At 57.0% G+C, this 21,656-nt stretch overlaps 1 protein-coding gene and 1 long non-coding RNA gene across 12 annotated transcripts in view; one reads left to right on the top strand and one right to left on the bottom strand.

Moving 5' to 3' along the window:
• Positions 1-43: 43 nt before the first annotated feature.
• On the top strand, positions 44-6,315 carry LOC129404258 (uncharacterized). The gene is made up of 3 exons (XR_008629798.1): positions 44-183; positions 1,183-1,234; positions 2,556-6,315. It is a non-coding gene; the product is annotated as an uncharacterized LOC129404258 (long non-coding RNA).
• Positions 6,316-14,797: 8,482 nt separating this feature from the next.
• IQSEC1 (IQ motif and Sec7 domain ArfGEF 1) overlaps positions 14,798-21,656 on the bottom strand; it is a 201,654-nt gene continuing 194,795 nt past the window's right edge. For 7 of the 11 annotated variants that reach the window (XM_055137200.1, XM_055137201.1, XM_055137203.1 and 4 more), the window contains 2 exons: positions 19,628-19,677; positions 17,337-18,749 (listed from right to left, as the gene is read on the bottom strand). In XM_055137200.1, the coding sequence (XP_054993175.1) occupies positions 18,270-18,749; positions 19,628-19,677 (530 nt within the window). In that variant the 3' untranslated portion in view covers positions 17,337-18,269. Of the gene's footprint in view, positions 16,749-17,336; positions 18,750-19,627; positions 19,678-21,656 lie in introns of those variants that run through there. The other 4 variants (XM_055137208.1, XM_055137211.1, XM_055137207.1 and 1 more) reach the window with 3 other exon arrangements.

Below are 21,656 nucleotides of genomic sequence, written 5' to 3'. Positions count from 1 at the left end.
CACGGCGCCTGCGCAGCCCCGCCCCGCGCCCTCCACCCGGGCGTCCTGCCCGGCGCGAGAAGGGCGCCCGGACGGCCCGGCCCACCCGCGACTCGAAGCGAGGAAAGGGCGGGGAGGGTTCTAGACGCGGTCGGGAGTGAGGATCTGCTTTGGATGTGGCTGGAGGGGTGTCGAAGCTTTAGGGTACGTGATTATTTCGTCCCCAGTGTTGTTTTTATTAAAGCACCGTGATAGGGAGGTACCAGAGAGATGGGCAACGCGTAAGGCGTTGGCCGGGCACGAGGTGGCCCGGGCTGGGGCCCAGGCATCCCCTAGCACCCTGAACAACGCCAGGAGTGACCCCTGAGCGCAGAGCCAGGAATTGGCCCCGAGCGAAGCCGGGTGTGCACCCCCGCCCCCCACCCCCGGCAAGAAAGCAAGAGATCTACAAAGTTACACGTAGAAAGCAAGAGATCTACAAAGTTACACGTAGCTGGGGTTTAGTAGGATACATACTTTGTTTCACTTTTTAGATAAAGGTTGTACCCAGTGGAGCTGAGGCTAGAGCTTGGGCCTTGCCCCAGAGAGGCACGTGCTGTACCTCTTATGTCCCTGACCACATAGTTTTAAAAAATAATAATGATTATATACAGATATTAGCTTAGTCTTCAGGATATTTGTTATTGTTGTTATTGGGCCAGATCCCGCAATGGGCAGGGATTAGTCCTGAGCCTGTTACTCAGGAATTATTCCTCAGGGAACGATATGGGATGCCGGGGATCAAACCTAGGCTGGCTGTATGCAAGGCAAACACTCTACCCACTACCCACTGTACTATCACTTCGGCCCCTCCAAGATTTATGTTGGTGTTTTTGGACTATACCTGGCTGTGCTTCAGGATTACTCCTGTGCTCAGGGATCATTTTAGGGCTTTGGGGGACCATATGGGGTATTGGGAATTGAACCTGGGTCAGCTGCTTGCAGTTCTACTATTATCTTGCTCAAGGCCCCTGCCCACAACAGGCTAATATCAGAGAACTGGAGCTGTCAAGGGGATACCTGAGTCTTTGCTACATGATGTACATGTGGAATACACTCAAAATGTTCTCAAAACTGTCATCGTCTTGCTTTGTAACCTTGGTAACCTGGAAATATCCCTTTGATGTGCTCCTTTTGTTTCAGTGCTCTCTCCTTTGCTTTTAGATGATATGCTTGAGAATTTCTGTTTCTGGGGCCCGGAGCGATAGTACAGCAGGTACGGTGTTTACCTTGCATGCAGCCCACCTGGTCTCAATCCCCGGCATCCTGTAGGGTTCCCCGAGCACTGCCAGGAGTAATTCCTGAGTGCAGAGCCAGGAGTAACCCCTGAGCAACACTGGGTTTGATCCAAAAAGCAAAAAGAGGAAAAGAGAAAGAAATTCAGCGTCTGTATTCTTCCACCAGCTACCTGCAAATGCCCATCCCCCACCAGCTACTCTGTAGGACAGAATCTCTCCCGTTTGTTCAGGGCCCAGTCTTTGGAGTACGTGCTCTGCTGGGCCCAGCAGGGACATAAACCTGAGTTCTCCCAACTCTCAGCGTGGGTGCTTGGATTTCGGCTGGCTCCTCAGGGGAAATTTCCCACTGCAGCTTAAGCAACATTTCTGGGACTGACCTATAAACGTTTGCTCCTTGTTGGCAGCTTCAGTCCACCTCAGTAGTAAGTTCTTATCTTATCTTACCTTCACTGTCATCCGTTGCTCATCGATTTGCTCGAGTGGGCACCAGTAACATCTCCATTGTGGGACTTGTTGTTATTGTCTTTGGCATTTCGAATATGCCACAGGGAGCTTGCCAGGCTCTGCTGGGCAGGTGGGATACTCTTGGTAGCTTGCCGGGCTCTCCGAGAGGGGTGGAGAAATTCAGCTGGAGCAATAGCACAGCGGGTAGGGCGTTTGCCTTGCACTTGGCCAACCCGGGTTTGATTTCCAGCATCCCATATGGTTCCCTAGAACATCCAGGAGTAATTCCTGAGTGCAAAGCCAGGGGTTAACCCCTGTGCATCGCTGGGTGTGACCCAAAAAGCAAAATAATTAAAAAAACACACAAACAGCTCCAAGGCTATCAGGGCCCATCTTAGCTTATCTATGAGGCAAAATTTTTGAAAGAGGAAAAAAAAAAAAGGAACATTTTGCCATAGATCAGTATATTTTAGGTTCTTGTTTTTTTGCTTTTTGGGTCACACACACAGGGGTAGGGATACTGGGGATATTGGTGGCTGAAAATGTGCACTGGTGGAGGGATGGGTGTTCAATCACTGTATGACTGAAACTCAAACATGAAATCTTTGTGGGAGGCTGGAGCGATAGCACAGCGGGTAGAGCGTTTGCCTTGCACGCAGCCGACCCGGGTTTGATTCCCAGCATCCCATATGGACCCCTGAGCACCGCTAGGGGTAATACCTGAGTGCGTAGCCAGGAGTAACCCCTATGCATCGCCAGGTGTGACCAAAATAAATAAATGAATAAAAAACATGAAATCTTTGTGACTGTATCTCACGGTGGTTCAATTAAAAATAATAATCATAATCCTCACAGGGGTCTCCTGTAGTCTGCTTGCTGTCTTGTCTTGCCTTATTCATTTTGGAGCGGGTCTTCCCGGTCACTCCCTGCGATTCTCGGGCCCAACCAGCCGACCAGGCCGTGCAGAAGGAGCCCGAGGATGTGGAGTGCCGCAAACCACCCAGTGGAGACCACCGACCACGGGGAACCAGGGTCGAAGGAATCAGGAGAAGTCAGGAATCGGCGGGGAAATGACAGACAGCCACACTATAAGCTGGTGAACTGCTGCAACTTTATTCTGCAAAGCTGTGCTTATATATTGTTTCTCCAAGGAAATAGCAATAAGCAGGGGGTTACAACATCAGGTTACACCATTAGACCACTGCTTTGATGATTACAATACATCATTAGAACACTACTTTGATGATTATAATTCAGCAGAAAAATTATTAACGAAGTACAATACAGTATGAGCTAATTCCGCATATCGCTGCTGTGACCTCTTGTGGTTTTCCTGTAAGGCTAGGGTAAAGCTAAGGTTCTTTGAAATGTCTGTTTCGCGCCAATGATCACATCCGTGTCAGTTTAGCATTAAGTGTTTAAAGCCCTTTCTCCCGTCAGAAATTTGTTATAATATATTGCAAAAGGTTTAAATAATAAACATCAGGGTTTTCTTCATCTAGCTAATCTAGCCATAAATGGGAGCTCTGAAAACAACCGTCGTTTCCCTTCATAGTTTACCCATCTATTCCCAATGTTGTCGTTAGTTCCTGTAAAAAAAAGGGGGTGGATCTAGGTAATCTTTTACTGCAGGGGGGAGCAACGTGGCGGCAAAGCCCGCCATCGCTCTCCCACAAAATATTGTGTCCCTGCGGGGAATCTTAGCCAACTCTTCTTTTTGGAAATGTTTTTGTCTCACTATGCTGTGATTTCTGCAACACCTTTGTTTTTACTTTCATTTCGTCTGTTGCCTTGATTTCCAAGAACAACTCTTTTTATCCTCAACCTTGTTTAGAAAAAACCCAATGAGGCGTCTCCAGCATTCTACTATGCTTCTGAGACAGGTGCTTGAACAAAAGGAAAAGGGGGGCTTTAGATATTAAGTCATCTAATTCTGGCCGGCCTGTGGTGTTGGCAACATCCTGACCAGGAAACGCTCATACTGTTCCAATACGAATGCACAGATAAGAAATGCACAGAAGAAAGGCACAGATAGTTAAGCTAAGGCAAAACCAAGGTTGTCTTGTGCTCCAGCAGTTTCTGGTGTCATCAGGTCACGTGATGACCACAGATTGTAGGGGAACTGCCTGAGGCCCCGCTCCGGGGAGCTCCCACCTCAACCTCTCATCTGCAGACCTCCAGCGTAGCAGCATTTTGCTACAGCTACACAGGTGTCACAGCTGTGGGCGTAGCAGTGGAGCTTCTTGAGCCTTGTTGTGCCAGGGACCCCTGGAGTCACCCAGGAAGTGCCGTACCTGGTGATGCTCCAAGAGCCACTAGTACCAGGGATTGAGCTGGGTGGGTCCTGTGTGAGGGAAGGTGTGTGTCCTAAACCCATGCTATCTCCCGGTCCTGCCTGATCTCTCCCTCTGTGATCACTTCAGCCTGTTGCAGCATTCAGCCGCCAGCAGCAGCACTGGGAAACAGTAGCTTCTGCAAGTGCAGGCCATGGTGGCAACAAAGCATCCAGCACCCAGAGAATCAGTTCTTTCATCAACCAAATGGGTTTATGGAGGATTGGAGAGATCCTAGGGTTTAAGGCTCGTCCTGCACGTGGCCCAGGTTTGATCCCCAGCACCACCAGGAATGACCTTGAGTAGGGAGCTAGGAATAGGCCCTGAGCACTGCCAGGCAGGCCCCATTCCCGGCCCCCTCAAAAAAAAAAGTGGGGGGCTGGAGCGATAGCACAGCGGGGAGGGCGTTTGCCTTGCACGTGGCCGACCTGAGTTCGATTCCCAGCATCCCATATGGTCCCCCAAGCACCGCCAGGAGTAATTCCTGAGTGCATGAGCCAGGAGTAACCCCTGTGCATCGCCGGGTGTGATGCAAAAAAAAAAAAAAAGGGTGATCTACACAGACAAGGCAATTTACAAAGCGCAGTCTCTTGGGAGCTGCAGTCTCCTGGGAGATTTCTGGGTCAGGCAGCTACACCTCTTGCCAGGGGTGGGCAGGTCTGTTGGCCTTTGTCATGTACTCACCACTCATGCCCTCTTTTAGCTTCCAGCTCTTTGAAATAAGGTTTCTGTTTATTTTCATAAAACAACAGTAATTGCAAAAGCTGGGTTGCAACTTTGAGCTTGTGCTCTTGCCTAAGGCAGCCACGTTTGGCCCGGAACTCAGCAAGGCGCACTTCCCTTGGGGTGCCCAGAGCCTCCGTACATAGTTGGCACCGATAATACCCAGAAAAACACTTGGGACCCAATGTCCCAGAGCCCCAGAAGTGTGTACCGAGGGAGCTTTAGGGATTCCCCTGGCCAGTTGCATGTCCTGTGAAATGAGGAGTCCTTGTCAGAGTCCACTTGCAGTTTCTGCGCAACTCCAAGGTCCGGGTCCTTGGCCCTGGGCCCAGCTCTCCTGGGCTCCTGGAAGCAGGGGCGGGCTTGGTGGCAGATGGAGATTCCCTCCTGCTCATTCCCTTGGGGGTCGGAGGAGGGGTCCTCTCTGTCCTCTCTCTGAACAGGGCCAAACAATAGATCGGGGCCGAAGAGATCATACAGTGGGTAGAACTCTTGCCTTGCACGTGGCCAGCTCAGGTTCACTCCCGGAGTGAGCATCCCTGAGGGTCCCCTGAGCACTACCAGGAGTGATCCCTGAGCACAGAGCCGGGAGAAAGCCCTGAGCACTGCTGGGTGTGGCCCCCAAACTGGAAACCAAAACCAAATAGATAATATCACACACACACACACACACACACACACACACACACACACACCCCTTCACTCTCGCTCTCCGATGCACCCATTGGATGAATGCCTCTCCTCCCCCAAGGTGACGCTGATACTAAGAACCCAGCACTACGTGAATATTTGGGACTCTGTCTAACTGTCTTTTACTAAGAAAGACTCCTAATCTGTTCTTCCGGCTCCACCGTCCTGCCAGACCATTTCCTATCCCTGTGACCCCCGACAACACACTCAGAACACAATCTCTCACACACACACACAAACACACACCATGGGTCTTGATTAAGTAGATTTTTTTTGGCTTTTTGGGTCACACCTGGCGATCCACAGGGGTCACTCCTCGCTCTGCACTCAGGAATTACTCCTGGCTCTGCTCAGGGGACCCTATGGGATGCCAGGAATCAAACCCAGGTCGTCTGCGTGCAAGGAAAACATCCTCCCTGCTATACTGTTGCTCCGGCCCTTGATAAAGTGGGTTGTGGGTAAACTCTCCCACCCCTCCCAGCCTAGATTTCAAGTCTCGCATATCTAGTTGTCCAGAAGAAAAGCTTAAAAACAGGGGTTTCGGGGAGCCCAGTGGATGGTACATGTGGGCAGAGCATTTGCCTCGTGGCCGACCCAGGTTTGATCTCCAGGATTGTAGGGAGCCATTTTACAAGCCCGGCTCTTATCCTCTAGTCAAGTGGAGGCTTACTTGGGATTCCTGTAACAAGGTCACCACTGCTGACCTTACTGATCTTATCAGTTCGCCATTCCTCTCTCACTAACTAACGCCCATGCCTGATCTGCCCAACGCCCATGCCTGATCTGCATTTTACTATTGTTCCTATGGGGGTCCAAGCATGCAAACCGCCCCCTCCCACCAAGAGGTATAAGTATTGTAACTGCTGTGAATAAACTCTCTCTCTCTCCTCCTCCTTCTGGCTCTGCGTCTGTTCATTCGGTTACATCCCCTCCTTAGCCCCACGAGGGGTCCTCCCTGCGGGACAGAACGGGACCCCACACAGGATCCCGTATGGTTTCCTGAGCGTGGCCAGGCGTGATCCCTGAGCACAGAACCAGGAGTAAGCCCTGAGCATCACCAAACTGAAAACAGAACAAAACAAAACAAAGGTGTGGCCCCCAAACTGAAAACAGAACAAAACAAAACAAAACAAAACAAAAAATGAGAGGAACAGGATGACATGGGATTTCCCTGGTAGGGTCCCAGCCCCGAGCCAGCCATCCGGTACAAGGATGTGTGAAACACTTTGTGCTGGGGACCCACTCTCAGTGGCTCTGTGGGAGGGGCCAGGGACCCCTGTCTTGGCTTTCCTGTTCGCGTGAGAGCCAGTGAGGCCCACAAGCTTACTGCCAGGTTTGGCCTCCTGGAGACAGTTGCACAGAGACACAGCAGGGCCCGTCCTGCTACCAGGATTCACTGTGGACACCTCCGCTCCAGCTCGGACAAGGAACGAGCAGGAAACCCCCCCTCTCTGGGGTGCCACATCCTGCTCTTGAGGCGGCAGGTGCCATCCTGGAGCTGGCCTGGTCCTCCTCCCGCTGTGTGACCTGTACTGACCTCTCAGCAGCAAAGCCCATCCCAAGCGGCCATTTCTTTGACACCAGTGACAATATATTTTCTCATCTGCCCAGCTGGCGGGCCGCAGACCTGATCGGGGAGTCAGGAGAGGGTCCCCTGCCACGGAAACCAGTTCATTGAATCGGTCATGCCTCCAAAAGGGCGGATTTAGAGTACAGCAGGGAGGGGGCTTGTTTGCACGTGGCCAAGCTGGGTTTGATCCCTGGCACCCCATATGGGCCCCCGAACCCCTGAGCACAGAGCCAGGAGTAAGCCCTGAGTACTGCGGGGTGTGGCCCAATAAAAACAACAACAATAAAGTAAAATCAAATAACTAGGGGCTGGAGCGATAGCGATAGGTAGGGCATTTGCCTTGCATGTGGCCAACTCAGGTTCAAGTCCCAGCATCCCATATGGTCCCCTGAGCAATGCCAGGAGTAATTCCTGAGTGCAGAGCCAGGAGTAACCTCTGTGCATTTCCGGGTGTGACCCAAAAAGCCAAAAAATAAAAGTCAAATAACTATCAGGGAAGATCTCCAGTCAAGACAGGTGATGGAGTGGCTGAGTGGGACAGTAGGAGACAGAGGGAGTCCCAGCGAGGTGATGTCTCCTTGTCCCCTCACCTATGCCCAGACGGATGGCAGGACAGCAGCGGGTCTCCCCATATGCACATGGCTGCGGCCAGAGGTCAGGGTCAGGGAGCTGCTGGGATACAACGCAGGAGGGGCCTCACGACATGACAGAACCGCCAGCTCAGCAAGGGGACACAGGTGGACACAGCTGCAGATTTCCGGTCAGAAACACACACGCTGGACAGAGAATGGGACAAGGACAAGGCCAGGCCACTGGACACTGGAGGGAGGTGGACAGCATAGAGACAGGCCCAGCAGGTCATCTGGACCAGACAAGTGATGTCGTAGATGGGTGAGCGGCGTGGACAGAGGGGAGGGAGCTGGGCCCCTCTACTCAAATGTCACGAAAAACTTCTGAGTTTTGTCTGCAAACCTTCTGTACAACCCTCCAGAGCCCGCAGGCTCAGGAGTAAACCCACTTTGCAGTAACAGGAGGGCAGAGCAGAGGGGGAGGGGTGGTGGGCGTCAGTGCCCAGTGCCCCTGCTGAGCACCCAGGGCATGAGAGTCTGTGGGCATGCACACCAGGCCCTCATTCCAGAAGGCTCTCAGGGGTCCGCGCAGCAAAATGACGGAGGATCAGGTTCACTCCCTATTAAAACTCACTAGGTGGGGGCTGGGGCGATAGTACAGCAGGGAGGGTGTTTGCCTTGCATATGGCCAACCCGGGTTTGATTCCGGCATCCCATGTGGTCCCCCGAGCACTGCCAGGAGTGATTCTTGAGTACAGAACCAGGCCTAACCCCTGAGCACTGCTGGGTGTGACCCCCACAAAAATAAAAAAATTAAATAATAAATAATTAATAAATTATAAAACCCACTAGGAACAGTCACCAGAAGCAGAGTGGCCAGACCAATGAGCAGCCCCTCCACCTGCCTGGAGTGTCCATTTGCTAGTGACCCAAGAAGCGTAGGGCCCGGGGATATGATGCCGCCAACACGTCAACCTGTACCTGTGGGGCGAGTGCATCAGCAGCCTGATGGTGTTTTCAGGCTTCCTGACAGCCCAAAATTACTGCTGTGCCTTTGGCCGGACCCCAGCAACTTGGGATCAAGTTTAACAAGAAATTAAATGGCCAAAAGTTAGGTATATGGGAGTCACACCCACAAACCACCTTCGGCTCAGCTGTACAAGCTCATGTATTGGCCTTATCTCAGAGAACCATAGATGAATCTCAAAGGAGACCAAAAGCCACAGTTAGTCTCAAACCCACGCATGGCTGAACAGACTGGGGTAGATCGGATAGGGCAGGTTGACCTGTGCCTGCCCAGGCAGAGTCCCCGGCAGCCGCTTGCTTCCACAATCCAAAATCGTTGCCATACCCCCGGCCTGACTCCACCGTCTCAGGATGGACCTCACCAAGATATAATCTGCTGAAAATTCAGGGATGCGGGTTTTGTGACTGAAATCTCCAGGCTTTCACGGAGTTGGGGTGGGCTACCTCCCCCCACTTCCCAATACACATGGAAGCACTGGCAGTCACCCCCACGAACCAACTCCAGTGCCACCTGTAAACTCTATTACTGGCCTTGCTTCAGAGACCCATAAATAAATCTCGAAAGAGATCAAAAGCCAGAGACACAGCAGCGAATCCCAGAAGACACCACAGAGCCGGAGATCTCTCCGGGCCCCATACCAAGCCAGTTTCACCGGGGCACCCAGATGGAGCAGGTGCAATCTCTCTGCCTACTCCAGATGGAATCCTGGCGACCAAGAGCTTCCACAAGCAAGGCCCAGGGATGCGGGTTCCAGGACTAGATCTCCATGCCGCATGGCAGCAGAGGCACCCGGCTGTCCCTCCCCAGCTCCCCACTCACTCGTCGTCCTGGCTGTCACCTTCATGATGTGCCTCCAGGCGCCATCTTAGAGCACCGACAGCCCTGGTCCAGAGACGCCCAATTGAATCCCAAAATGGATTAGTGCCCTACGGAGATGTCTCTGGAACCCAACCATCTACAATCTAGGATTCCAGAAGCACGCGGCCACATCACCCAAGATATTCAAACTGTGCAATGGACAATAAATGATCTAGCATCTGGTTCTGGCAGGCAGGCTTGAATGGTGGTGGGAAATTTTAAGCAAAACATAATGCCCAGGGGCTGGAGTGATAGCACAGCGGGTAGGGCATTTGCCTTGTCCTCACTGACTCGGGTTTGATTCCCAGCATCCCATATGGTCCTCTGAGCACCACCAGGAGTAATTCCTGAGTGCAGAGCCAGGAGTAACCCCTGTGCACAGCCAGGTGTGACCCAAAAAGCAAAAACAAACAACTCCCCCCAAAAACCCATAATGCCCAAAAGTAGAAAGTATGGGGGAAATTGCCTGCCAGGGAGGCAGGGTGAGGACTGGGATGGTGGGGGGTGGGGTGGGGAGGATACTGGGGACATTGGTGGTGGAGAATGTGCACTGGTGGAGGGATGAGTGTTCGATCATCGTATGGCTGAATCTCGCTCGAACATGACAGCTTTGTAACTGGATCTCACGGTGATTCAATTAAAAAAAAAGTAATGTAGGGTACACACTCAATTCAATCAGCTTAATCAACGACTTAATAAAAAGCACAACTCCTACATTAAAAAAAAAAAAAAGAAGACGAAGCACAGGGCCCCCAGCCTGTCTGCTGGAGACAGGGATGCGCCAGAGAAGCCGGTTCTGTGGGCATTTGGCACAAAGTCAAAAAGTGCCGCTAATTGCTGTGCCTGGTCCCTTTACAAGCAAATAACTCCTCTTAATCACTTCAAGCAACATGGCATTTACTTGACTTTTATTTTCCAGATGTATTTCTAGGAGAGATAATGAAGTGATACTTTCCCTCCAATCCACTGTAATTAATAGGCTTCTTCCTTTCTCCCTGGAAGAGCCACTACCCCGGGCCAGGAGACTGCAAGAGGCTAATTCTAATTGCCCAGCACGGCTGAACGAACAACTCCTACCTTGGGGCTAGAGTGATAGGGAGGGAGAGCACTTGCCTTGCATGATGCTGACCCAGGTTCGATCCCCAGGATCCCATATGGTCCCCTAAGCATGGCCAGGCGTGCCACCTGAGCACTGAGCCAGGAGTGATCCCTGAACACAGCCAGGTGTGGTCCCTAAATCAAAAACCAACTCCCACCTTAGCTGTTTCCCACAACGGTCACCCAACAGTGCGTTGTCTGGGCAGGCGGCCGGATGCTCCGAATTTGGGTTTGGACTCGGGGTCCCTGGGAGAGAGCCACTGAGGCACCATCTATGGAGGAAGGCTTACTAGCCGGAAGGCTCTTTTTGGTTTGCTTTTGGTCTATACTCCGCTGTCCCCAGGCTGACTCCTGACTCTACTCTCAGGAATCACTCAGAGACCAAATGGGGTGCAGGGATTGAACCTGGGTCAGATGGTCAGATACATGCAAGGCAAACGGCTTCTCTGCTGAACTGCCTCTCAGGATGGTTCCTTTTTCCTTTTCCCTTCCCTTCCCTTCCCTTCCCCCTCCCTCCCTCTTTCTTTCTTTCTTTCTTTCTTTCTTTCTTTCTTTCTTTCTTTCTTTCTCTCTCTCTCTCTCTCTCTCTCTCTCTCTCTCTCTCTCTCTCTCTCTCTCTCTCTCTCTCTCTCTCTCTCTCTCTCTCTCTCTCTCTCTCTCTCTCTCTCTCTCTCTCTCTCTCTCTCTCTCTCTCTCTCTCTCTCTCTCTCTCTCTCTCTCTCTCTCTCTCTCTCTTTCTCTTTCCATATACCCAGCGGTGCCCAGGGCTTATTCCTAGCTCTGCATTCAGGGATCACTCCTGGTCATGCTTGGGGGGCCATACGGGATGCCGGGGATCAAATCCAGGTTGGCTGCGTGCAAAGAAAGCGCCCTCCCCGCTGAGCTATCACTCTGGCCCTAGGATGTTTCTTAGTGTCTGTCAGAAGGGAATGAAGAAGGATTTCTGCAAATGGAACACAAAATGGGCAGCTCCCTGACTCCTAACAGGCTTTCAAGGGAATAAAAACTTGTAAACATACACTATAGCTCATGACAAAATGTGCTCCGTGACAGTGATAATGCCGGCAATAATGGCTTAGCTTGGGTTCCAGATAGTGGATTTTAAGAGCTAGAGTAAAGGCTGGCGTTCCAGCCAATATTTCCTTTAATGCCTTTTCCCTTACAGGATCTAGGAAAATATATATATATATTTTTTTTGCTTTTTTGGGTCACAACCCAGCGATGCTCAGGGGTTACTCCTGGCTTTACACTCAGGAATTACTCCTGGCGGTGCTTGGGGGACCATATGGGATGCCGGGGATCGAACCCGGGTCGGCCGCGTGCAAGGCAAACGCCCTACCCGCTGTGCTATCGCTCCAGCCCCCTAGGAAAATATTTTAAACCACTAAGTAGAGGGTGCTCAGTGGGGTTATGAAACGCAAGAAATACAAATACGCTGAAAAGTCTCTTATGCCCTGAGCTGTAATGTGTTTCTCTTCACAATGGTAAGTTGGTGCTTTCTTAGCACATTCTACGATTTACGGGGCCACACCCAGCAGCACTCAGGGCTTACTCCTACACTGTGCTCAGGTATTACCCCGGCAGGCTCGAGGGACTATATGTGATGCCAGGGATTGAACCTGTTTCAGCCACATGCAAGGCAAATGCCTTCCCACTCTATTATCTCTATAGTCCCTAAAGTTTAACTCTTGGAGAGAAGAACTATGCGTGTGCTTCTAATGTGCTTCTTTTATTTTCCCCTCCCCCCTCTAATGTGTTTCTAATATATGATAATGGGGACAGAAAGCTTTCCCCCCTTTTCTTTTTAAAATTTATTTTATTTTCGAGCCACATCAAACTGTTTTCAGGACTTAGGATCCTGGGAGATCTCCAGGGACCATATGGGATGCCAGGCATCTAACCGGGGTCAGCTGCCTGCAAGGCAACGCCCTACCCACTGCACTATCTCCCTAGACCCTTTAAAATGTATTGTTTGTGCTTCAAGTGATCAAACCCAGGGCATTACACACACCAGGCACAAACATCTGCATGAACATGCTCGCCGCACCCCCACAAGCACCTCTGCTGGCGAGCGGAAGTGGCCGGCCAGTCTGCCTGGCGCCTCCCCTCCGCCCCCCCCCGCCGCCCCACACACTCTCTCTGCACCTGTCACCAGGAGCTATCCGCACTGGATCCCGGAGGGTCCCTGGAGCCCTCCCTCCCCCCAGGGGAGACGCCACAAGTTCAGGCAAAGGGGGGGAGGGCTGGGGAGCTGCTTCCATGGCAGCTCACGGTAACTTGGGGCTTCACAACTCTGTATCCTTTGGTACATGCAGATGTTCCCAGACAGATGTCCTATTTGGGGGTGGTGATTGGGGGGGGGCTCTCCGAGCCACGCTCAGGAAGCCTGCGGTGCGAAGATGGAGCCTTCTTGCTGCCAGCAGAGCGCATGGTCCAGCCTTCCCCCCACCAATGAGCCCCGGGGGCAGCTCTCAGCGCCCAGCTGGGAGGACTGGAGCAGCGTGGACGGAGTCTGACCTTGACCAGTCGGCGTCAAACAACAGGTGGAGAAGATAAAGGTTTCTTCCTCACGGACCCTGGGGATTAGACAGCACACCTGTGTGCGTGGAGGGGCGGGCCCGGGGCTGAAGGCGGGAGGTCTAAGATCTCTGCAGGCTTCCTCTGTATTGGGGAATCTCCAACTCCGAGCCACCTCCCCAGCAGTGCTCAGGATCCCAGGGGGCCATCCCGGGGGCTCTTGGTTTGCATTGCTGGGCCTGCAGGTCAGGCTCAAGGCCCAGAGCGGCCCATCAAAGCTCTTGAGTCCCCAAAGCCTGGGCTGCACATCGAGGGTCCAGGCCCGTCCCTGGCTCTCCGCAGGCACGGGGGCGGCGGCATCAGGGGTCTGGGGCCTTCGCGTCCTGATACTTGGTCACAGCTGTCACTGCCGCTAGCTTCACCATGGAGCACTGTGGGAGGCCCACGGGCCGTGCCCACCCACAGACCATGCCCAGCATGGACCGTGCCCACCCACAGACCAGGTCCACCCGCCAGGTCCAGAAACTGTAGTTGCCCGGTGTAGGTAAAGGATTTTTCATTAGTAGAGGGGTTGAAATACAAAGAAGGAAAAGAAAAGATCTTTTTTTTGATTTTTGGGTCACACCCGATGATGCTCAGGGGTTACTCCTGGCTCTTCACTCAGGAATTACTCCTGGCGGTGCTCAGGGGACTGTATGGGATGCTGGGATTTGAACCCAGGTTGGCCGCATGCAAGGCAAACGCCCTACCCGCTGTGCTATTGCTCCAGCCCCAAGAAAAGATATTCGTAATACCTAGGTACAGACACAGCCCGGAGGAACCAGCAGGGCGAGAGCTGTTTCAGGAAGCCCCTCCCTTGCACTCTGGGGTCCCCAGCACCCCACCTGTCCCGGCCCAAGGCATTCACCCCCAGGGGAGGCAGCCTGTGGGGACCCCTGGGCTGCGAGAGGCGGTAGGAAAGTGCCCCCCGCTCCCCCGGGCTGCAGAACCTCAAGGGCAGTGGACAGTGGACCCTGGGCCGAGATGGGCCAGCGGAAAACTTCTCGTCAGGATGCAGGTGGGCCAGGCCTGGCTTCTCTGCCTGCCAAGTGGGCAAAGCTGGTGGCAGAGCGATGGCAAGTCCCGGGGGCTGGGCGACGTCTCTCCAGCGCCCTCTGTCGGCAAAGCATCTTCAGGACAGCGGGGCGGGTAGGGCGGCTGGGGGCTGTGCCCACTGATGTGATAGAGAGATTGTACGGAGAAGACAAGGCCCCGGCCTCAAAGACTACCGGGAACGGTCCCTGAGCACTTGCTGTGAGCCCCCACAACAAACCCCCAAACAGACTCACCGCACCGCTGCTCCATGTGGTGTTAGCCAATATGGGAAAAATAAAAAACCAACCTGGCAGCTCTGACTGCAACAAGATCACCTCTCATCATGCACGGGGACGGTGGGCCGTGTCACGCACTGTCACCAAGCCCACCTCTAGGACAGACAGCTTCCAAGACCCCTGAAGGTGGCCAGCCGCCGCGGCCGATGCCTCGGAAGCTGGCTGGTGCTGACACGGACATTTACCCTGACATGGACCCAGCCTCTCGCCAGACCCTGCATGCAGGCAGCCTGCCGTCCCCCAGGAAAGCGGAGGTCCGTGGAGGCCGGGGCCAGCCCACCCGGTCGGCTGCAGCTGCTGGCTCTGCCCGCTGCAGAGGGCTGTTCAGAAAAGGAGGCAGGCTCGGAGTGTTTGCAAGGTTTTATTTGAGTTCTCCACATGATCACAGCTATGGTTCACAGCAAGAGTCGGTCACTAGTCACAGAACGCGGATCGAGACAGAAGCGGCCCTTTCCTCCCCAAAGTCACACACACCGTGGGTGCCAGGGAACCCCGCAAGTCCTTGAACCGTCTGTGTTCAAGACACGGCGCTGACGGTTCCAGACGTCTCCGAGGTGCTCCCCGGAGGAGCTGGGCGCGCGGGTGCGCTGGGACACAACCGTCACGGGGCCCCTCCTGCTCGCCCCGGCACCCCCCACCCCTCCCCACCCCGCCCGGCCCGCAGATTCACTTTGCAATCTGTTTCCTGAATTACTGCTGTTGGGATGGCAAATACTTACGGAATGACTCAGGCAGGGAGGGGATGGTATTTTACAAGGAGACTGCGAAGGTGCATGCTGGCCTGGGGGAGTCGCCGCTTCCAGGGAAGGCGGCGCTGCCCCAGGTCTCTGTTTAAATGTTGGCTGCCTCAGCTTTGTTTTAAGAACAACAAGAGGCAGCCACGGCATGCGGTGCGGTACGTGGTGGGAGAATCGGTCTACACTGGCTTGCTGCAGACACTTTTTATTTTAAAGTAAAATGTGCACCTCATATTAGGATGAACTTTATTTTTTTTTTTTACATTGTTGTACAAGTCATTCGTAAACTTAAAAAAATACAAATACATGATTTTATTGTTGTCCCAGAAAAGTTGTTTTTTTTTTGGGGGGGGAGGTTGTTGGGGGAGGGGTATGCTACCAGCCGCTGCCTCCGAGTGTCTCCTGCTCTGGACGGAGATCGTTCCAGAACTGGAGGAATTGTGCAACTTGAGGAAAATCTCCCGAGTGTCCTGACAGTAAGGGAGGCTGATGTGGACTTGGGGGGGTGGGTGTTCAGGGGTGCTCAGCCGCCTGTCTCTCGTTCGGAGGGGGTGATGGGAGGTCCCGATGGCAGCCCCCCTACTGTGCTTTCTGGACACGTTCCCGGGACTGGTTTGTAGGCCAGACACACCGGGTGGCACCGTCTCATCATGCCCCACCCGGCGCTCTGGGCCGAGCTGGGCACAGGGCAGAAATGGAACCAGTCCCAGCCGCTCACCCACCGGATCCAGCCCTCCGGGTGACAGGTCCTGGAGGGGACAGTCAGGGACAGAGCACCCCTCCACCCCACCCCCGTCAGATTTCGGGTTTGTCTCTCACTCGTGACCCGATGCCCCTCAGAAAGGGGAAACGTGGTACCCAACGGCCCCCGCCTTTTCTGGAACAACCTCACAGTCGCCCTAGCGCTGGTACAGAGGGAAGGAGAGCTGACGGGTTGAGTGTGATCACTTTACTTCAACTATCTGTCGACAGGAACACTGAGAGGTTTGCAAATGTACAACACGGAAGTGTGGCCGGCAGCCCGGTGCGAGGGGGCGAGCGTGCAGTTCTGCTTCCCCGCTGCCTGGCTGGGGAGGGAGACGTGTGCGTCCCGGGGTCCACGGAACCAGGGCGCCTCCCTCCAGCCTGGCCTCCACGAACCAGACCTGCTTTTCTTTCTTTTTTTTTTTTAAAGTTTTTTAAATTCTCTTCCCTATCTCCCTTCCTGCGCAGGCGCCCGCCTGCCCACCCGCCCTCGAGGGGGGCGACAGGCCTGTGGGCGCTTTGCCGGAGCCACACGTTTCAAACAGGTGAAAACGCTTAGGATTTGCTGGATTTGTTCTCTGTGGAGATTAACAAAGTGCTCGGTTTTGCAGACTTGCTGGTATGGTGACCTCAAAGACACGACAAGGGGACGGGTGGGGAGGGAAGGGGGCCCCTCGGTCCGCCTGCCGTCTGGCCCCGCCGTCTCGCGTGAGCTTCGCCCTTTCTGAAAGGGCCCTCGAGCGCCCGGGGCAGTCCTCGGTCCTGGCTTAGGAGCAGAGCACTGGCGGCTGCAGTGACTCGAAAGGCTGAAACTATAAAGCAGGGCCCGTGGGTGATGCAGGCCCCCTCCCCGAGCAGCGACGGGCCCCGGGGTGGGGGTGGGGGGAGCGAAGGGTGGCACGACACGGAAGCGACAAGAGCAGAGCTGAGCGTCGGGTGAGGCCCAGCAGGAGGGCGGGCACGGGTGGGTTTCTCCCCCCACACACACACCCAGGAGAGCCCGGCTCTCGGCCGGCCGGGGCTGGCGGGGGAGGGGGATGACACGGGGAGGAGGGGGGATGGGGGTGGCGTGGGCTCGCACATGGCGACATGGAGGTACGATGACCACGGCGACCACTCGGAAAACACAGCATGGGGGGAGGGGGGGAGGGGGGACACACACACCGCCCTGGGCGCCCCTCCTGCGGGGATGAGGATGACTGCGCCGGGCCCGGACGGGCCCTGGATGGGCGGGCGGAGAGGGGGAACATGGAGCATGGGGCTTCACAGTTATCACAGCCGTTAAAGTGCCTAAGGACCTGGCGCTCAGGTCCTGGCGCGTCCTGGGGCCCTGGCCGGCCCCGGGGGTTGCTACTGTAAGGTTTTTTTTTGTTGGTTTGTTTGTTTTTGTTTTTACTGCATTGTTATCTAGTGGCTTACCTGAAAGAGCAGTTATAATACTGAGTACTTAGGAGCGTATTCTGTTAATAAAATAAGGGTCTCTACAAAGCGCTACCGGGTTCTCTTTAGACGGGTGGGTGCTATGGCGTTACTTGGCACAGTCAGTGGTGGTGGAGTACCAGCCCCCGCGAGACGAGGCTCTCGTAGAGAAACACGGACAGGTCCGGCATGTTCCTAGCGGCTGGCTTTCTGGACTAGTCTCCCACACATTCGGCTACGGTCCTGTCTTTCTGGCGGGCTGAGGAACGCCTGGTCACCTCTGCATTGCTGACCGGGGCTGCACGGGCCCTCGGTTCCCACGCCACCGTTCCTATACAGTATATATATATATATATTCATATTTATAATCTCTATTTATATATTTATATATTTATATTATATAAAGTTTACTTACGGATTTTCATCAACCATATCAGGTCTACTTAGTCACTATTATTATTATTATTATTATTTTTGCCCGTTGTCAATAAAAGAGCAATAACGCAGCGCATTTGGGGGGTCGTTTGGTTTTAAGTTTCTGGTTGTGTGTCTCGCTTCTTCTTTGTCTGAGTTCTCACATGCGTGTACGGCCGGGCGGCAGAGCGCTGCGGGCTGCAGGGGGCTGCCGGGGCCCGGCTCACACTCCTCGGCCGGCTGGGGGCCCGTGGCCCGGCCCGTGGGCGGAAGTGGACGGCGCCAGGGTGCGGGGGGAACATTGTTCCCTCGCCCGAGCCCGGGGGTGGGGGGGGGGTTGCGGCAGGCGCCAGCGGGGTGGGGTGAGCCCCGTTCGGGCCGGGGGAGCTCGGGGGAGCACTGGAGACGAGTGTGCCCTGGGTCTGGCCCCGGGACGGGCCCCCTCCCCCCCCCCCGCGGTGTGCCGGTGCTCGCGGAGTCAGGGACCCCGCCCAGGCTGCCTACACGATTGTGCTGATGCCACTGGGCCTGGCCTTGCTGCTGGAGGGGGGCGGCGGGGCGGGGGGCTGCCCGTGGTGGTGGGCCGCGTGGCCCCCGTGGCCGGCGTGGGCGCTGTGCGCGTAGGCCCCGTAGGGGGGGTGCCCGGCGTGGGGGCCGTGGTGGTACTGGTGTGGGTGCGGGGCGTGCTGGGGCGGGTGGTAGTGGTGGTGGTGGTGGTAGGGGGGCGGGCTCTGCAGGGGGCAGTACTGGGCGCAGTGGTGGCCGTGCCCTGGGCCGGGGGGCGGGCCCTCGGCGGGGTGCGGGGGCGGGGGCGCTGCGGCCGCGTGGGCCTGCGGGGGCAGCTTCCCTCTCCTACTCCCGAATAGGGAGCCCAGGAGGGAGGAGGAGGAGGAGTTGGGCGGGGCCGGGTGTGGGCGGGCCGGACACTCGCGGGTGGACGCGGCTCTCCGGCGCGTGTGAGGACTGCTAATGATGGACCCCTAAAAAGGAAATTCACAGAGAGCACAATTAAGAGACCTCGAACGACTGACTCCTCCTTCTTCTTCGGGGGGCCCCCGCACGGACCCCCTGGCGTGGGCTAGGCCTGCGTCCGGCTCGGGTCCCCCCACCCTGGTGCTCAGTGGCCGGGCGGCTGTGTGTGCGGCGGGGAGGGGGCGCCCCTCCGCTCTCCGCGGCCCACCAGCGGGCACCCTGCGGGCCGGGCACGGGTCGGCTGCGTGTGCCCCCTGCGCTGTCCTGGGTCCTGGGCTAGGCTGGGGGGGTGGGGCGGCCCCCCGAGGGGCGGGCCGGGGCGGGGCCGGGGGCGGGGCGGGGGCGGGGCCGCCCGCGCGCTGCGGACACTGCGGCCACCTGCTGCGAACCAAACGAGGAAGAGGAGGCAGAGGTGGAGGAGGCGGAGGAAGAGGAGGAGGAGGCGGAGGAGGAGACGGAAGCTCGGCAAGCGGCGATGAGAACGGGAGGGGATGGCGGCATGGATGGGCTCATGAAATCCACTCGAGTCGCTCACGCTCTCCCCCTCCCCCGCGCGCGCGCACACGCGGCGGCGGCGCCGGGTCCGGGGAGGCCGGGGGAGGCCGCGCTCAGCCACGCCCCTGGGACCCCGGGAGGCTGGGGGTGGGGGCGTTAACCATGCCAGGGGTGGGAGTGGGGGGGTCCGGGGAGGAGGGGCGCCCGGGGCGGGGAGAAGCAGAAACGGAAACAGCAACTCAAGACAGACACCCCCCGACCCAGCCCAGACAAGCGGGGGGCGGCCGGGGCGGGCATGCACGGGCTGCGCAGGCGGGCGGGGGGCGGGCGGCCGGGCGGGCAGCGCGGGGGCGGGCGAGGAGGAGCCGGGGGGCGCGGGGCCCCTACTTACTTCCACAGTGCTCTCTAGCGATCCCGCACTGCTGCGGCGCCCACGCTTCCCTGCCCAGAACATGCAATACCAGAGGTTAGACACGGAGCGCGGCCGCCGCGCCAGGCTCGAGGCGGGGGCTGGCGGGAAGCGGGCAGCGGGGCGGGGGCACCCAGTGAGGACGGGGCGGGTCCGAAAGCGAACACGGAGTTGGGGGGGGCGGGGGCCGAGCCAAAAAGACGCCCGCGGGGGGCGTAAAAAACCGAAAGTCCGGGCTCGACCGCCCCCCGCCGCGACGCGCCCCCGTGGCTCCGGGTCCGGGCCAGGTGGGCGCGAGGTGGGCGCGGGCGGCTGCCCCCACGGCTCGAGAAAGCGGAACCAAACACGGCCTTGACGACTGGTGGATTTCATACACGTATGTTCCCGGAGACATACGTTCCCACAGCGCGGGGCCCGTCCTGGGGGCGGGGAGACGGAGCCCGGGCCGGGTGGGCGCCCGTCGGCGCGTTTGCTTTGTGCAGTGTCTGGGCGGGGCTGCCGGGGGCCGCCCCCCGTGCCAGGTGGCGTGTCCGCTGCGCGTGGCGGCCGGGCTCCCCCTGGCCTGACTCCCGGTCGCTCCTGTCGGGCCCCGAGGTGCCTGGGCCACAGGGCGCTGCCTCCCGCCGCGCGCGTTGGGCCCGCTCCCCGGGGGCTCAGGCGCAGGGGGCGGGGCAGGGGCGCTGGGCTGCAGCCACACTTTTGTGGGACAGGGCGTCTCTGAGCTCCCAGGGTCCGGCAAGGACGGAGCCCCAGCTCCAAGCGATCACAGGCCCGGGGAAGTGCACCCCCTACCCGCTGACCCAGAGCCGAGTCCCCGTGTAGAGCAGGTGGGTCGCCAGTGTGACGCCTCGGAGCCCACTCCCACTTGGGATGGGACTGGGGGAGGGAAGCTTTTCAGGGAGCCCTTGGCTGACGGGAGCCCGCAGTCTCCGTGAAGGAGGGATGGGTGGGCCAGTGGTCCCCCCTCTACCCCTGTTTCTACGTGGGTGACACGGCTGGGTGCCCCTCCCCCTCCTAGTGCGGCCATAGGCACGTGACCATCGGGGAGCTGGACACAGGGGGACAGGCTGAGCGCAGCCTCCGCAGGGCTGGGGGCAAAGAGAGGACCCTGAGGGCCAGGGCCAGGTCCCCCTCCCTGGGACTCCAGCTTCACAGGGCTGAGGACCGTGGGACAGGAGGTGTCCCCGCCCTGCCCCCCACACTTGGTACAGCCTCTAGGACTCCTGCCCACAGCCAGTGGGTGATGGGTGGGGTTCGGGGGTCACACCCTCCTGGGGGGCAGCCAGGCAGAGCCTGTGAGCACATGTCCCCTTGTCCCGTCTTCAGACACTGGCCCCTTCTCTGAATCCCACCCGGGGCTGGGGAGGGTCCCAACTGGACTCGGCAGGGGTGTCCCAGCAGGCCCTGCAGCAGGACAGGGCACTCGTGGGGCGCCTCCCCGGGCTCTGCCCATCTGGGTCGGGGTGCTGCTCCTGAGAGATGCAGGCGGGGTCTGGGCTCTGCTGACACGCGGTGGACGCTGCCCCCAGCTCTCCTGGCTGGGCCTGACTCCGCCTTGCAGTGGGGGGAAACTGAGGCGGGCTGTCAAGTGAATGCCACAGGCAGACGGGGGAGGGGAACACAACATTGTCAGGTGGGCTCCCCACTTCCTGTGCAGACTCCCGTATAAGATGGGGTGCTGCCTGGACACTGGCCGCCAGGGGCCACCCTCCACTGAACACAGCAGCTCAGCCCCGGGCTGAGCTTAGGCTCCCAGGATGGGGTTCTGTGAGGTGACGTGCCAAGGTGTGACGTGGTGTGTGGGGGCGCACAGGTCCTCAAGTGGCTGGGTCCTCCCTGGGGCAGGTCACTGGCAGCCAGGGCCCGTGATGGCCTCCCAGGAGCGCCGAGTGGCCCATGTCCCTGAGGGCTGTGACTCGCCAGCCGGGCAGCGTCCGCCTTCTCCTTGAGGAGGGGCTGCCCGAGGCCTCGCCCTCAGCTCATCCGTGGGGGTCCTGACTCAGGGGTTGGT

This window comes from Sorex araneus, chromosome 4, assembly GCF_027595985.1.
Source record: "Sorex araneus isolate mSorAra2 chromosome 4, mSorAra2.pri, whole genome shotgun sequence".
Taxonomy (NCBI): domain Eukaryota; kingdom Metazoa; phylum Chordata; class Mammalia; order Eulipotyphla; family Soricidae; genus Sorex; species Sorex araneus.
The sequence above is the reverse complement of the archived record's forward strand: the minus strand, read 5'-3'. Positions and strand labels throughout refer to the sequence as shown.